Genomic DNA, 16,780 nt, shown 5'->3' on the forward strand with positions numbered 1-16,780 from the left:
CATCTATTGTAAAGTCCTCATCTATCAGTATTTGGCGTCATGTGAATGCCCTTTTTTTTAATTTATTTCTTTTACCCTATCTTTGGAGTTACTGACCTTTGTGCCTGTTATGGTAATGTTGCTGGTTATGTTCTATAATTAAAAAGAATAAAAATGCACCAGAACTGGGAAGTGCAATGAATTTTTAGCAAGTCGGTTTATTCGGACGGCTCATTTTAATGAATTGCTTAAAAAGAACTGATTTAGAGAACTATAGTATTTTGAGGTAAACTTCTTGCGTTGATGCAGTAACCATTTTTTTAAAGGATTGTATAATGCTGTGTGTGGATTATGGTTCTAGCATTTTACCCACCTCACAATTCTACTGGTTCTCCAAAAAATGGATGGATTTACCAAAGAATTGTGAATCGGTCCGAACGAATCATTTAAAAGAACCAGTTTAAAAGAATGATGTGTTCTTGATTACCACGAAATTGGCGCAAAATGATGGTCATTCTGCTAGCAGCTTACAGTCTACATAGTGATAAATAACCAATAAATATACCATAATATTAATAATAATTAAAAATCCATCACTAATGGATTTCTGAGCTCAAGCAATGAAGGAGAATCCAGGCTTGTTTAAGAGAACTATACAAGTTTTGGTGCCCTTTGCAACCTACTTTGTGCAACATGTAGGCCCATCTATCAAGGTAAGCACCATTCATTTCTTATTAATCTTTCATTTGTGTGAAAATTTTCATGTGCAAGTTGCATATCACTAACAAAAATTATGTTTTTAGACATGTATGAAATGTAGCCTCATGCCATAATTACATAATTATGGAAATTATTCAGTATGTCAAGTGCCTCTGTATTATTACCTGATACCATAACTGTACCAGTGATACAACCATAATGCCTTTTCCTAAGTAATAGGATTATTAATTTACATTATTTAATCAACTGTAATTATGGTAAATTGATATAGATATTAGGGGTACACACTTTGAAAAGTTTGGGACCGCTAAAGTAAATTAAAAACTGAATTTTGAATATTTAAAGGAATATTTCATCCAGAAATGAAGATTTTGCTATTATTTACTCAACCTCTTGACAATAGCTTTGTGTGAGGAACCAACAAAAATTTATAATTTAAGTCATTATTCACTGAAAACCTTGCTCTTCACCAAAAGCTCTGAAATGTTCTTCACCTCCGTGTTCAAATTCTTAAGGCCATTGGACTTGTAACCAAATGCTACGTGGTAGTGAAAATATGCGGATCTGCAGCAGCAACCTAAATTTAAGTCGGTTCTTCACACAAAGCTATTTAAGACTTGGAAAATATCAAGATATTCAAGTCATGTGGACTACTTTTACGGTACTATCTTTTTTATGATTTTTTTTTTATTTTTTATTTTATTTGGAGCTTGGCAGCTGTGGTGACTATGAACTGTTGCTTATTAGAAAACTGCTGCAAGACAGTTCTTCAAAATGTCTCCTTTTGCGTCCCACGGGAAAATAACAGCATAAAGGTTTGGAACGACAGAAGGGTGAGTAAATAATGGCAACTGAATATTCAATTTTGGTCAAATTACTTCTTTAATTGACCACATGACTAAAATGCAACATATGTGCTTTTGTTCTCAATGATCGTGTTTTATGCCACAAGGTGTGTAAGACCATGGTGTGTAAGGTGTTACATCTCTGAAGATAATGGCCAGACCCACATGGAATCTGCGGCTGCAGAACTGTAGAAAGCTCTGCAGATTTCTGCAGAATTGGAAGACCCGCCATTCACAAAGTTCTGTGCATTCTCTGCCCCTTGCGTGTATGTTATTAACCACATTTTTGCAAAATTTGAATGTTCTTTCAGCAACTAATAAGAGCATACTACTCTGTTCTGTTTAATGCATATTACACTGTCAAATCCATTCTGCATAAGACCTTCTCCAAATGTAAAAAACAAAGTCTGCAGATTCCCTCCGAGTCTGGTTCTGGACAATTGTAAGGATTGTGTAGGCATCTTGGAATGATGCTCCATCAGAAAACTAAAGATAATCCTACATAGTGTAAGTGATGTTATTTTACTGTCAATGAAAAAACAATGATGCCCAATTATTTACTTAACCATCAATATATTGAACATCTGTCTAATTTTAAAACTGACCTTTTCACCTGGTTTGCCAGGTGGCCCGGGTATGCCAGGGATACCACTCTCACCCTAAGGAAAAACAAACAGACAAACACACTGAAAACAATGTTGTTCAGAAAATTAAGTGGTTAAAAGTTTCTACATTGCTTAAGTTAGTTCAGATATGATTAAACAAATTCAAAATTTGTACTTTATACAAGCATGTCGAAACCAGAGTTCACACTTATGCTGTAAAGCCCCATTCACACATGCAGAGACTTCTAGCGACAAAGCGACATGATCTTATTCATTTTCAATGAGAGCTGGTGACTTCTGGTGACATGAGCTACAGTGACCTCTGGCTGCTAGATGTGGGCATGTCCAGTGGCTTCAGAAAGTCGAGAAAAGTTGAACTTTACGCAAACGGAAAGTGACTTTTGGCAGCGACAACCAATAGGAGTAAAGACGGTGTAAGTGGAGCTCTAGTCAACCATCATATTGCGTTGAGTACAGACAAGACGGAGAAGTTAAAGTTTCTGTGAGAAATTTTACTGTTCTAAAATGTTTTGTCTGTGACCACATACAGGTGCATCTCAATAAATTAGAATGTCGTGGAAAAGTTCATTTATTTCAGTAATTCAACTCAAATTGTGAAACTTGTGTATTAAATAAATTCAATGCACACAGACTGAAGTAGTTTAAGTCTTTGGTTCTTTTAATTGTGATGATTTTGGCTCACATTTAACAAAAACCCACCAATTCACTATCTCATAAAATTAGACTATGGTGACATGCCAATCAGATAATCAACTCAAAACACCTGCAAAAGTTTCCTGAGCCTTCAAAATGGTCTCTCAGTTTGGTTCACTAGGCTACACAATCATGGGGAAGACTGCTGATCTGACAGTTGTCCAGAAGACAATCATTGACACCCTTCACAAGGAGGGTAAGCCACAAACATTCATTGCCAAAGAAGCTGGCTGTTCACAGAGTGCTGTATCCAAGCATGTTAACAGAAAGTTGAGTGGAAGGAAAAAGTGTGGAAGAAAAAGATGCACAACCAACCGAGAGAACCGCAGCCTTATGAGGATTGTCAAGCAAAATCGATTCAAGAATTTGGATGAACTTCACAAGGAATGGACTGAGGCTGGGGTCAAGGCATCAAGAGCCACCACACACAGACGTGTCAAGGAATTTGGCTACAGTTGTATTCCTCTTGTTAAGCCACTCCTGAACCACAGACAACGTCAGAGGCGTCTTACCTGGGCTAAGGAGAAGAAGAACTGGACTGTTGCCCAGTGGTCCAAAGTCCTCTTTTCAGCTGAGAGCAGGTTTTGTATTTCATTTGGAAACCAAGGTCCTAGAGTCTGGAGGAAGGGTGGAGAAGCTCATAGCCCAAGTTGCTTGAAGTCCACTGTTAAGTTTCCACAGTCTGTGATGATTTGGGGTGCAATGTCATCTGCTGGTGTTGGTCCATTGTGTTTTTTGAAAACCAAAGTCACTGCACCCGTTTACCAAGAAATTTTGGAGCACTTCATGCTTCCTTCTGCTGACCAGCTTTTTAAAGATGCTGATTTCATTTTCCAGCAGGATTTGGCACTTGCCCACACTGCCAAAAGCACCAAAAGTTGGTTAAATGACCATGGTGTTGGTGTGCTTGACTGGCCAGCAAACTCGCCAGACCTGAACCCCATAGAGAATCTATGGGGTATATTGTCAAGAGGAAAATGAGAAACAAGAGACCAAAAAATGCAGATGAGCTGAAGGCCACTGTCAAAGAAACCTGGGCTTCCATACCACCTCAGCAGTGCCACAAACTGATCACCTCCATGCCACGCTGAATTGAGGCAGTAATTAAAGCAAAAGGAGCCCCTACCAAGTATTGAGTACATATACAGTAAATGAACATACTTTCCAGAAGGCCAACAATTCACTAAAAATGTTTTTTTATTGGTCTTATGATGTATTCTAATTTTTTGAGATAGTGAATTGGTGGGTTTTTGTTAAATGTGAGCCAAAATCATCACAATTAAAAGAACCAAAGACTTAAACTACTTCAGTCTGTGTGCATTGAATTTATTTAATACACGAGTTTCACAATTTGAGTTGAATTACTGAAATAAATAAACTTTTCCACGACATTCTAATTTATTGAGATGCACCTGTACATGGATATATACACACTGGCGGCAAAAAGTTTGGAATAATGTACAGATTTTGCTCTTATGTAAAGAAATTGGTACTTTTATTCACCAAAGTTGCATTCAATTGATCACTACGTTTAGTCGGGACATAAATAACGTGAAAAATTACTATTACAATTTGAATTTTTTTTTTCAGAACTTCTTAAACTACTTCAAAGATTTCTCATCAAAAAAATCCTCCACGTGCAGCAATGACAGCTTTGCAGATCCTTGGCATTCTAGCTGTCAGTTTGTCCAGATACTCGGGTGACATTTCACCCCACGCTTCCTGTAGCACTTGCCATAGATGTGGCTGTCTTGTCGGGCACTTCTCACACACCTTACAGTCTAGATGATCCCACAAAAGCTCAATGGGGTTAAGATCCATAACACTCTTTTCCAATTATCTGTTGCCAAGTGTCTGTGTTTCTTTGTCCACTGTAACCTTTTCTTTTTGTTTTTCTGTTTCAAAAATTGCTTTTTCTTTGCAATTCTTCCCATAAGGCCTGCACCCCTGAGTCTTCTCTTTACTGTTGTACATGAAACTGATGTTGAGCGGGTAGAATTCAATGAAGCTGTCAGCTGAGGACATGTGAGGCGTCTATTTCTCAAACTAGAGACTCTGATGTACTTATCCTCTTGTTTAGTTGTACATCTGGCCTTCCACATCTCTTTCTGTCCTTGTTAGAACCAGTTGTCCTTTGTCTTTGAAGACTGTAGTGTACACCTTTGTATGAAATCTTCAGTTTTTTGGCAATTTCAAGCATTGTATAGCCTTCATTCCTCAAAACAATGATTGACTGGCGAGTTTCTAGAGAAAGCTGTTTCTTTTTTGCCATTTTTGAATTATTATTGACCTTAAGACATGTCAGTCTATTGCATACTGTGGCAACTCAAAATCAAACACAAAGACAATGTTAAGCTTCATTTAACGAACCAAATAGCTTTTAACTGTGTTTGATATAATGGCAAGTGATTGTCTAGTACAAAATTAGAAATTTAGATAAGGTGTTGGAGTGATGGCTGCTGGAAATGGGGTCTGTCTAGATTTTATCAAAAATGATTTTTTTCAAGTAGTGATGGTGCTGTTTCTTACATCAGTAATGTCCTGACTATAGTTTGTGATCAGTTGAATGCCACTTTGGTGAACTAAAGTACCAATTTCCTCCGAAACAGCAAAATCTGTACATTATTCCAAACTTTTGGCCACCAGTGTATATATTAAAACATTATGCATGGAAAAGAAACTGTTGGCAGTCTGAGTGAGTTTGATTTTTACTCTGATAGATCGTTCATCTTATTAAAGGAATAGTTCACCCAAAAATGAAAATTCTCTCATCATTTTCTCACCCTCATGCTATCCCAGATGTGTATGTCTTTCTTTCATCTGCTGAATTCAAATGAAGATTTTTAGAAGAATTTCTCAGCTCTTTTGGTCCATACAATGCAAGGGAATGGGTGCAGAAACTTTGAAGCTCCATAAAGGCAGCATAAAAGTATGTTCAGAAGTGATATGATAGGTGTGGGTGTGAAACAGATCACTTTTACATTCTTATTCTTGTAATTTTGGTGATTCATATTTTCATGCATACACCCCCTACTGGGCAGGGAGAAGAATTTCAAGCTAAAAATGACTTAAAAATGATCTGTTTCTCACCCACACATATCACTTCTGAAAATATGGATTAAAACACTGCAGTCGTATGGATTACTTTTATCATGCCTTTATGAGCTTTTTGGAGTGTCAAAATTTTGGCACCCATTCACTTGCATTGTATGGACCAACAGAGTTTATATATTCTTCTAAAACCCATAATTTGTGTTCTGCAGAAGAAAGAAAGTCATACACATCTGGGATGACATGAGGGTGAGTAAATGATGAGAGAATTTTCATTTTTGGGTGAACTATCCCTTTAATGATATGATGCAATGAGCACTGTTGCAGTTAATATAAAAACAGTCTCCCCTGCAGAATATAAATTTTTAGGAACAAGAAAACTAATTTCTTGTCAAATTAGAACAATATTTGAGTTTTACCAACAATATGTCTCATCTGTGATCATACTCTGAAAAAACATGGCCAGACGAGCAGTCCACCAATAACATAAGAGCGACATCCGTAGGAACGCCAACTAGTGACTTCACAGAAAAGTCGCTACATGTTTTGAACGTGGCTTAAGTAAATATTACCACAAATATTTAATCTAATGTAGAAGAATACTGTAATATATGCCATGTGGAGATTCGTGAATCAAAGTGAATCGTACTCATTATTATTATTATTAGTGCACATCAAACAAACATGAAAATATGACTAGGACTAAATATGTTAGCACAATGGAACAGTTAAATTTAATGGATAAAAGGCACAAAAGCTGGCTCCTTACTGCATCCCCAGGGCTTCCCTTTCCCCCCTTATGGCCTTCAGCTCCACGCGGCCCCTGCTCAATTCAAAAGAGAAAAGTACTGTGATCAAAGAGTAGCATGAGGCTTTATGGGGCAGTCATATCCATTTTTGACACTGACAGCCATACCTCATTGCCGGGAGGGCCTTGAAGGCCAGGGCTTCCTCTGGGACCTGGGACACCCTTTAATAAAAAATGAGTTTAATCTGACCCACCTGAAGAGTCACGGTGGTGCAAAAAGTGCAGAATATCAATTACATTATGGAAGAACACTTTCATCCATCTTATAATCTGTTCAATTATTCTACCCTGCATAGGTGCTACTGCATTTTTAACATGAAATTAACTGTTTATAGTTAATAAAGTTCACTGTATCTGATAAATGATATTTAACAGCCACCAATGTCAGCAAAACATTACATGTCTATAACCTTACATACCATACAATGATTCCATTGCTCACAAAATAATTTTTTACCATACTTTAATTTCATGAACAAGTCAAGAATTGCAGATTTCAATCATTTATTATGTCAGGAGTACCACAGCAGTTACAACTGAAACCTTTAGTTTTGAATCAAGTTAAATGTAATTGCATGGGCATCATTTACTGGTGATAATACAAAATGAAAAATATAGAAAATGTTAAAATAACCAAATATTGTAAATCGGACAGAAGAAAAAATTAAAAACAGATAAAATACATCTTTACATTCAACTGTATAAAAAGCTAGATTTTTCAACTTTTCAAAATAAGATTTGAGAGAAGATTTAAAAATGGCTAGGGAAGGAGCAGACCTCACGTGAAAGGGGAGACTGTTCCATAGTTTTAGTGCGATGACAGAAAATGCATTCAGGAATTGGACAACACTGGTTGCTCTGTAGCTGTTGATTCACTAAAAAGAACCAGCTCAAGAGAATCCTTTGTTTTGGATTGGGATTACACTGGTCGAGCTTTGTTTTGCATGTTAGATTCGGTAATGAGGTTACGGCACCACTGAAAAGTACAATGCACATTCACAAACCATTGATGGAACCGAACATCACTAAAAACATTCATTTCAGGTATTTTAATGCAATCATCCACTCAAAATCTGAAAGATGCCTTCCCTGCTTTCCAATGGCATGAACGGTCCTGAACACTGTGTTCATCATGCTTTTAGATTTACAGCTAACTGAGGCTATCGATGAGCAGCGGGAACCTAGCTACTTCTGAATTCTTTCTTAAAAATGATCTGGTAACAGCAGCAAACACTGCAAACTTGACCGTAGGCCCTACAAACACCCCTTGAGGACAACCCCCCTTTGACACAGACATTTATGGAATGAAAACAGCTGTAACCTGATAGTGTTTAGACAGATATTTTATGACACCCGCTGACATTGCAAAATCCAATGGGATTGGTGGGGGTTAATTCGGAACCGTTGGAAAAGATAAGTAATTACTAGATTTTTACATTTTCTGCCACAATGTAGGAATTGGCCTGATATATTCAGAGTAGGCAACTTAGCTGTTCAACTTAGCACCTAGGCAGCTGTTTTCAAAATGCTTCCTGGGGTGCTGCAGGGTGCTGCAGAGTGGTTGCCTACTGTGCCAAGTGAAAAGAGCAAACCCTGAAGACTCTATGATACTCTGGTCTCTATATATGGGTGAGGCAGGAGTAAAAAATAATGATGGGTGGGGTATGAGCAATAATAGAAACTATAACTACTAATAACCACATCCAGCTATAAGTTATGAGCACAGTGTTTGTGTAGTAAAAATTCCTTTAAATAGGACTTTTGTTTTTAACACAGTGGAGATTTGAAAGAAGCCTGCAAGGTTCTGAATGAGCATGTGGTTTATTATTGTTTGCACATGCAATCCCTACACATCTACATGTAACATTTGTGCAGACTTCAGTTGGATGATGACACTTATGTCTTTGTTTTTGAGACATAAAATTAACCCTACAGGCTTTTTGTGGTTCTTACTTTTTTAATCAACCTCATTGTTGACATGTGAGAACAGGGCCATTTCTAGCTATAAGTGGTATATGTGGCTGCTTAGGGCCCCTGAGCCACTAGGGAGCAGTCTTTCATATATACATCAAAAATACAGTCATCCGTAAAGGCTCAATTAGACAGGTATAGGGGGCCCCCTTGAGGCCTGAGAGGGAAGGGAAAATGTGATAATCCGCTTAGGGCCCCCATGTGCTCAGAAATGGCCCTGTGTAAGAATACCCCATGGTTATTCCTGCTTTATATGGAAGGATTGTACAGAACTGCCAAGACTCAAAGGGCACTAAAGATTCTTCTACATTCTTACACACACAGTCTTACAGTGACTTGACCCAAGCCGTATTTTCAAGCACTTCATAAATATTAAGATTTGAAAGGTTTGCAAAGAAAAGATTATGTTAGGAAAATTATGTTAGAAACATTAACAGTTAGTTATTGCCAAATGTAATCAGTATAATAAAAACTACATGAGGTAAAATACACTTCACTAAAATCAGTGCTGTTAATGATTTGGAAGAGCAGGCACGATACCTAATCAAAAAGACATGAAGGCTTGCAAGTATGGCATCCAGGTGTTGTCTCATTGCACACATTCAACCAGGTTTCAGAGCTCTTCTGTGGGTCATTCGTCTTTAATGCTCAACAGATTTTTCAGTCAAACTAACTCATACACAGACAGCAGCTGCAGCCAACATTGCAAACCTACAAATGCCTACAAACCCATTTACAGCTTTTCAGGCTTTATCTAGTTTCAATCCCTTGGGTAGGATGTATAGCACTTTTATGGAAACAATGACTGTGTACCTCTCTACAGAAAAAAAAAAAAAAGCTTTAGGTTCTATTACAGCAACAAATGTTTACAAGCTTGTCTAGAGTCCAATAAAATATACTGTATATAATATGTGCATATGCCATTCCTCACAACATGCTTTATTACCTCTTGTACCTTTCTTAACCAGGCAAAGAGCCCTGACTTTTTAAACTGAGGGCATGTTTGTGCTGAACCCCCCCCCCCCCCCAAAAAAAACAACAACCTGTGACTTCATTTAAATTTGGCGCATTACTAAACTGCTTAATCTGGTTTGTGGGTGGTTCATGAATAGAGCGCAACATCTTTTAACATTTTAGTTCCCGAGGTGTTTTTCCCATTGATTTTTTTCAAAGGAATTTCATAAACTTCATAAAAGAGTTCTAAGCCATGAACCAAACCAACCAGCTCCGAGGTGAATCACAACATTACAGACTTTCTTTTGAAGCAAAAATGTGAAAATCTGACAAAAAGACAAAGGTGCAAGACTTCGTACTTAACATTTTAATGAGGAAATTAACTTCTAAAGTCTAGAAATGATGGCAATTAAGTTCAGTTAGGAAACTCTACATGGCACAGGCTGATAAGTCTGGTTCAGGTACACCTCTCTTTACGCAACCCAACCAGGGAACTTACACCTTCTTGTCTTTTAAAAATGATACTTATATCGGCAACTTGTTAGAGCAGTAGTCTTGAGCCCCCTGACATTTCCTCCCTGTCTCAGGCTTCAGTTGACCATGTCATCTAATTTATCAAAACAACCGGAAAAGGGGCCTGGCTAGGAAAAGCTGCCATTACAAATGCCTTAAAAATTATGCCTCTCCATCCATCCCAATGACACCTTTTCTGGGTCAAGTGGCATACTTTGCCACTTGTCTAACTTCTGGTTGCCATAATAGTCCTTGGATCTTCAACACTCTATTAGATGCACTTTGCAGTATCCTCCTCAATACATACAATCTCCCCTTCATTTTATATCTTCTGGATGATTTCCTAGTGATCAATTTTCCCAGATCCTCACCAGATCCTAACATATCCGCACTGAGATCTGTAATCTTGGCGTGCCCCTCTTCGAGGAGAAAACAATCTGACCCGGCACTTCCTTAGAGTTCCTTAGAGTTCCTTCAGCCAAGTCATTTTAGACCAGATTTACTTTCCTCATACATGACTACCGCCACTAGATACATGAGGTGGGCAGAATCTACACTTAAATCTTAATACTCTGCCTGGGCTTATATCTTTCAATCTTTTTGTGCTGCTTTCTCTGTTTCTGTCCTCCCAAATTACATGTCTATCATATGTGCATTCATAGTCCACTGTTTTAACTCTTGAAAACAACAAACACATTCTACCAAAGCCACCTTAGCAGGCATTCAGCTCCATCTGTGCTGCAGGGTTCCTAATGTCATCAGCCTTCTAGGCCACCTATCCATCTGGCTGCTCCTGAATGGCTTAAAGAAAGAATTCCCTAAAGGCAAAGACAAATGCTTACCTCTCATTTTACTGTTACTAAATAAAATGCTGCACTGTTTAAGATCTTGTGTTCTTGATACTTACACTTATAACCTTCTTTCTTTGCATTTAAGGCCTGGGAAATTCACATGTAAAACTCTTTCCTTTAATCCTTATTTAGACCTCACCATATTAGATGTTTCTCAAGACAGCCACCAATTCATTCTCTTTCTGAAACATTAAAAAACTGACAGGCACAGTAAAGAAACAACAATTGTCATAGCTCAAACCAACACAGTTTTCTGTCCTCTCTCTGTCATGTCTTGATACCTCTGATCCTGAAACTCTACCTCCCCATCTGATCGTCTTTCTAACGGCTGATAGAAAACCTATGACAAGCTGGTGGTTCGCCTCTAAGCTAAAGCAACTCAGTCAGAAGTTTACTCAGTGGATTCGGTCCAGAGGCACACCAGCCACTCTGTCAGAATTTGGAGAGGCAACTACTGCAGCATTCAGGGTTTCCATGGCCACCTTAAAAGAAATGGGTCATTGGTCTTCAGTAGGTTATGAACGTTACATCAGGCCCAGCTGCAAAGACTGGCTGGACACTCAAAAGCTCATGAGTTTATGATTCAGTTGTGTACGTGATTGCTCAGGTGGTTGCTGCGGTGTGCTGTCAGCCATCTAAATACGCCTTGCTAGTCCATCGTACTATAAACCCAGGCTCTTGGCAGGGCTCCTAGTGCACTTTGCGATTGTAGTAGCATCTCCATAGTTGCACATATGGTAAGCTTAGACACTATTATTATTATTTGATCACTCAATACACACAGTTATTCAAGTTACACGATTTAAATCCACTTTCTTTACACATAACCAGCACATCTTTAGACACATTGGGGGGCTTTGTCTTGATATTTGTAAAATACAGTAGCAGCAACATGTCTCTTCTATCTCAGCAGCAGCATGTTTCCGTGGCAACAGCAGCAGCATATTGACTCATGTCAAGCAGCAGTATGCGTAAAGCAGTTCTAGTCCGCCAAGACCTATCCTACTCCATTGTCTCCATCAATACAAATCTTTAATCAAGTCCGACAGTTGTCCTAACTGAAATACATTTAAAGAATATTGCAAAATATTCAGAAACAAATATATAAGTAGTTTAAGAGTTTAGGGATACCAACTCGATTGCATCATTCACAGTGAGTCATGTGAGTAGGTGGTCACCGCAGAACTCTTTTGCCGTGGTTTGTTTGCAGCGATTTTCTGATTGGTGGATCTTTCTCTTCAGGATTCATGGGAAGTGTAGTTCTTTACCAACAATTCTGCTATTTTGTTAAAAAACAAAGTTTAAATATCTTGGACTGATAGCTTCAACAGAGACATACTGTATATCATTGAATAACAAACTCAGAACTCACTGTAAGTCTATCTTTAAAGGTTTATAAGTTATTGCAAAAATATATATTTGTATATTGAGAAAATTAATGGGATTTTTACTTTCAAAATGCAGTGATTTGCATTGAAATACCACACACAAAAGTGGTGTAACTTTTTAGTGAATTCGCCCCTTAATGTCTCAATAGTCTTGGTTTTTAAATGCAGAACACAAAGTTCAATCAAATGAAAAATTACTGTATTGTACAGGCAAACTCTTATACCATGTTTTCTCCCTCAAGGACATTCCATACATGATACATGATGACAGCTGTCATCTTCAATGTGTTAAGACTTCCAAGCTGACAGCATCATGTGTGAAACAGATGTGTTTGTTACTTGACTCTCTAGAAAGTCATACTGAGATACTCCTCTGAGCTGAATGATGCCACTGTCATGGTGGCTAAACTTTTGCTTGAATTAATTAGAACTTTGTTTACACATACAGTGGGGTCCAAAAGTCAGAGATAAAATTGAAAATCTAAATTTTCAGAGCAATACTGAAAGAAGAGCTAATTTTCATTTTCAGTCAGACTTTTGAGCTCCCCACCCAGTGACAAGCATTAAACCTCTGATCAAAATGGTGACAACAGTCCTTATTATTAGAACTACTGTCAGATGCCCATTTGAGAACACAAGAGCCTTGACAGGTTTCCTAAGGTGAACGGCATAGACAATACTGTCCTTATGCACTTGTGGGGGAAGTTAATGCAAATAATGCATGTCATGGCTCTGTACCCTGCAATGAATACTGCAAGTGCTCCAATTAATTTGAGGTTGTATTAAACTGTGTAGTACTCACAGGCTTACCATCAGCACCAGCAGGACCAGGTTTACCCAGATCTCCAGATTTCCCTTGTTCTCCCTGGAAAATATACAAGTGATGTGTTGTAAAAACAGTATTACTTAATTTCATTACAAAATATTGTTCAAGAGCATATATGTCCACATTTATATATATCTATTATATATATATATATATATATATACACACACACATATATATATATATATATATATATATAGCTATTTGCACTTCTGGTTAGATGCTAACTGCATTTCATTGGCTCTGTACCTGCACAATGACAATAAAGTTGAATCTAATCTAATCTATCTAATCTAAGTATTACATTTCAGATATTGCCTAAATCTTTGTCAATGGGTAACATTTGGTTTGAAATGTGTTTAAAAAATCCCAAAAATGTATTTTCAATGATAGGGCTGAACAGTATGATAAAAATATTATCATGGTAGCTAATTTTAATTATTGGTAATGGTTTATAGTTGTTTTTGCTGATATTTTTTAGAGATAATATATGTACAGTATACATTACGCATAAATAATCTAAATAAGACCATATTCTGACTCATATTGGAATATTCTTGTTCACATAAATGTGCTTACTCATTTATTAATAAATTCAGTCAGTCACTGACTCGTTATTACATCACTAAAAAAAAGTCAGTGAAAACTGCCACACAATAACATTACTACAAAAAAATTTTGTTCACATTTTGCATCACATTTTGTTCAGGTCAAATGGAGTAACCCTAAAAAAACTTAAAAATATATGATATTTGTAAATATTTATTTCTTGGATATTTTATTTTTATAGATTAAATTCTATACCCTTTTGTATTTTATTTGTAAGTGTTCTAATACCTTTAACTTGATGGTTACACCACTTGACATTTTAAAAGGGCATTATTTATTTATTTGTTTTTGTAAATGCTATAAAATGTAAAAAAAAAAAAAAAAAAAAAAAAAAAGAGATAAAATGAAACCATTGTGGAAACAAAGGTTCCATTTCTAGATTAAACAAGATTTTTAAAACATTAATTTATATCACCTCAGACAACTTAATTTGTCAATGAAATTTATTTATCACTTGAGTTAAAAAACAAAAGACTTAAAACCAAAAAATATTATTAATCTTTCAAAGCTGTTATAAAATAGCCACAGTACACTTGCAACCGTACATCAGTTTCTCTATTTTCACTTCATAATTCTTTATTAATGTGGAAAGTTACACTGTGGCTACACTAAAAATAGGTGGTGGGTCATGACGCACCAAAATTAATTAGCTCCCATTATAATTGACAAGTACATTGGAGTTGACCAACTGTGACACAGTTTGGGAGTAGACTATAGTTTTCTGCTTAGTGCTGTATGTGGCGATTGGGGTAGGGCTGGGCGATGCAGGGCAGAGTGAGGCCAGGGGAGATGAGTGGAGAACGAGTTCCACCTATGCTCCACACCTGTCCCGGGTTCCAGAGAGATGCACGTGAGTACTTAAAAAGAGGGGACAGACACACGGAGAGAGAGAGACACACGCAGCCGAGTTGACTTGTGCATTATGCGTTGGGTTGAAAAGCTGACAGTGAGAGAGACACATGGAGCTGTGTGTGTGGGTCAAGGATAGTGTGATGAAAAGCTATTTTATTTCGTGTCACACTGAAAAGTGTTTTTAATAAAAGGGAGAGGGAGTGAAGAGAGAGAGCTCGCCGGCCACCGAATACACCACCCACATGGTCCTCAGCCAGCTGAACTGCCTCCGTCAGCGACGCTGGGCGATGACACTGGACCCACTCAGCCGTCCCTTTCGGTAGCCTGCTGACAAACTGCTCCACTGCGAAAGACCTCTTGGTTGGGAAGGAGGAAGCGGGAGCCGCGTGAACATCCAAATGTAAGACTGAATAGTGTTTAGACACTCGCAGTTTGTTTAGAACATTTAACACACTTCTCTGCCCTCCCCCTCCACCACCTGACACATCACTGACAGCAGATGTCTTCGTCACATTCTTTACTAATAAGGTTACATCCATCAGCAAAACATTTTCAGCACCACACCCTGTCAAACACCTGTCTCCTGTATGCAACTCTTCTGTCTCTATGTTCTCTCCTCTGACTGACACTGAGGACCCTAAACAACTCCTCTCCAACCACCCCACCACCTGTTCCCTTGACCCCATTCCTTCTCACCTTCTCCAGGCCATTTCTCCGTCCATCCTACCTGCACTCACACACATAATTAACACATCTCTAATTACAGGCACTTTTCCCACTACATTCAAGCAGGCTCGAGTAACCCCGCTGCTGAAGAAACCCGCACATAACCCCACACAAATAGAACACTACAGACCAGTTTCTCTCATCCCATTCATGGCAAAAACACTTGAGAGGGCAGTTTTTAATCAAATCTCTGCCTATCTCTCAAAGAACAAGCTGCTGGATGACAATCAGTCAGGTTTCAAAAGTGGACACTCCACCGAGACTGCCCTGCTGGCTGTCACCGAGTCGCTGAGACAGGCGAAAGCTGAATCCAGATCATCCGTCCTGATTCTGCTGGACCTTTCTGCAGCCTTTGACACAGTCAACCATCAGATCTTACTCTCTACCCTCTCCTCGCTGGGCATCATAGGAACTGTGCTTGACTGGTTTAACTCCTATCTCTCAGGTAGGTCCTTCAAGGTAGCCTGGAGAGGTGAGGTATCCAAGCCTCATCAGCTACTTACTGGGGTACCTCAGGGATCAATGCTTGGGCCACTTCTCTTCTCTATATACACAACATCACTGGGACCCATCATTCAGGCACATGGTTTCTCTTACCACTGCTACGCTGATGACACGCAACTCTACTTGTCTGTCCAGCCCAACGACACCACAGTGACTGCTCGAATTTCTGCCTGCCTGGCGGACATCTCGGCCTGGATGAAGGAGCACCACCTGCAACTCAACCCAGCCAAGACTGAACTCCTTGTCTTTCCAGCCAACCCTGCTGTTGAACACAACATCACCGCGCAGCTGGGTGCAACTACAGTAACACCTTCCAAATCGGTCAGAAATCTAGGGGTAACCATCGACAACAGACTAAATTTCACAGACCACATCTCAAAGACCGCAAGATCATGTAGATTTACACTCTACAATATCAGGAAGATAAGACCCTTCCTCTCTGAACATGCCACACAACTTCTTGTCCAGTCACTTGTCATAACTAGACTGGACTACTGTAATGCTCTCATTGCAGGCCTCCCTGCATGTGCAATTAGACCCCTGCAAATGATCCAGAATGCAGCAGCACGTCTGGTCTTTAATGAACCAAAGAGAGCGCATGTTACATCACTCCTTGTCTCTCTCCACTGGCTGCCGGTTGCTGCACGTATCAAATTCAAGGCTCTGATGCTGGCATACAGAACAGTCACTGGGTCTGCTCCAACATACCTAAAATCATTTATGCAGAGCTACGCGCCCACTAGAAGCCTGCGGTCGGCTAAGGAACGTCGCCTTGTTGTACCAACACAAAGAGGCACCACAGCACTTTCCCGGACTTTCAGCTTCATCATACCACATTGGTGGAACGAACTTCCCAACTCCATC

At 38.7% G+C, this 16,780-nt stretch overlaps 1 protein-coding gene across 1 annotated transcript in view; it reads right to left on the reverse strand.

Moving 5' to 3' along the window:
* Positions 1-16,780, reverse strand: part of LOC127413606 (collagen alpha-1(XXI) chain-like) — a 123,839-nt gene that overhangs the window by 78,716 nt on the left and 28,343 nt on the right. Inside the window, exons 9-12 of the mRNA XM_051650879.1 lie at positions 13,202-13,264; positions 6,831-6,884; positions 6,684-6,737; positions 2,150-2,203 (exon numbers count right to left, since the gene is read on the reverse strand). Coding sequence (XP_051506839.1) covers positions 2,150-2,203; positions 6,684-6,737; positions 6,831-6,884; positions 13,202-13,264 — 225 coding nt within the window. The remainder of the gene's footprint in view (positions 1-2,149; positions 2,204-6,683; positions 6,738-6,830; positions 6,885-13,201; positions 13,265-16,780) is intronic.

Source organism: Myxocyprinus asiaticus, chromosome 23 (assembly GCF_019703515.2).
Source record: "Myxocyprinus asiaticus isolate MX2 ecotype Aquarium Trade chromosome 23, UBuf_Myxa_2, whole genome shotgun sequence".
Taxonomy (NCBI): domain Eukaryota; kingdom Metazoa; phylum Chordata; class Actinopteri; order Cypriniformes; family Catostomidae; genus Myxocyprinus; species Myxocyprinus asiaticus.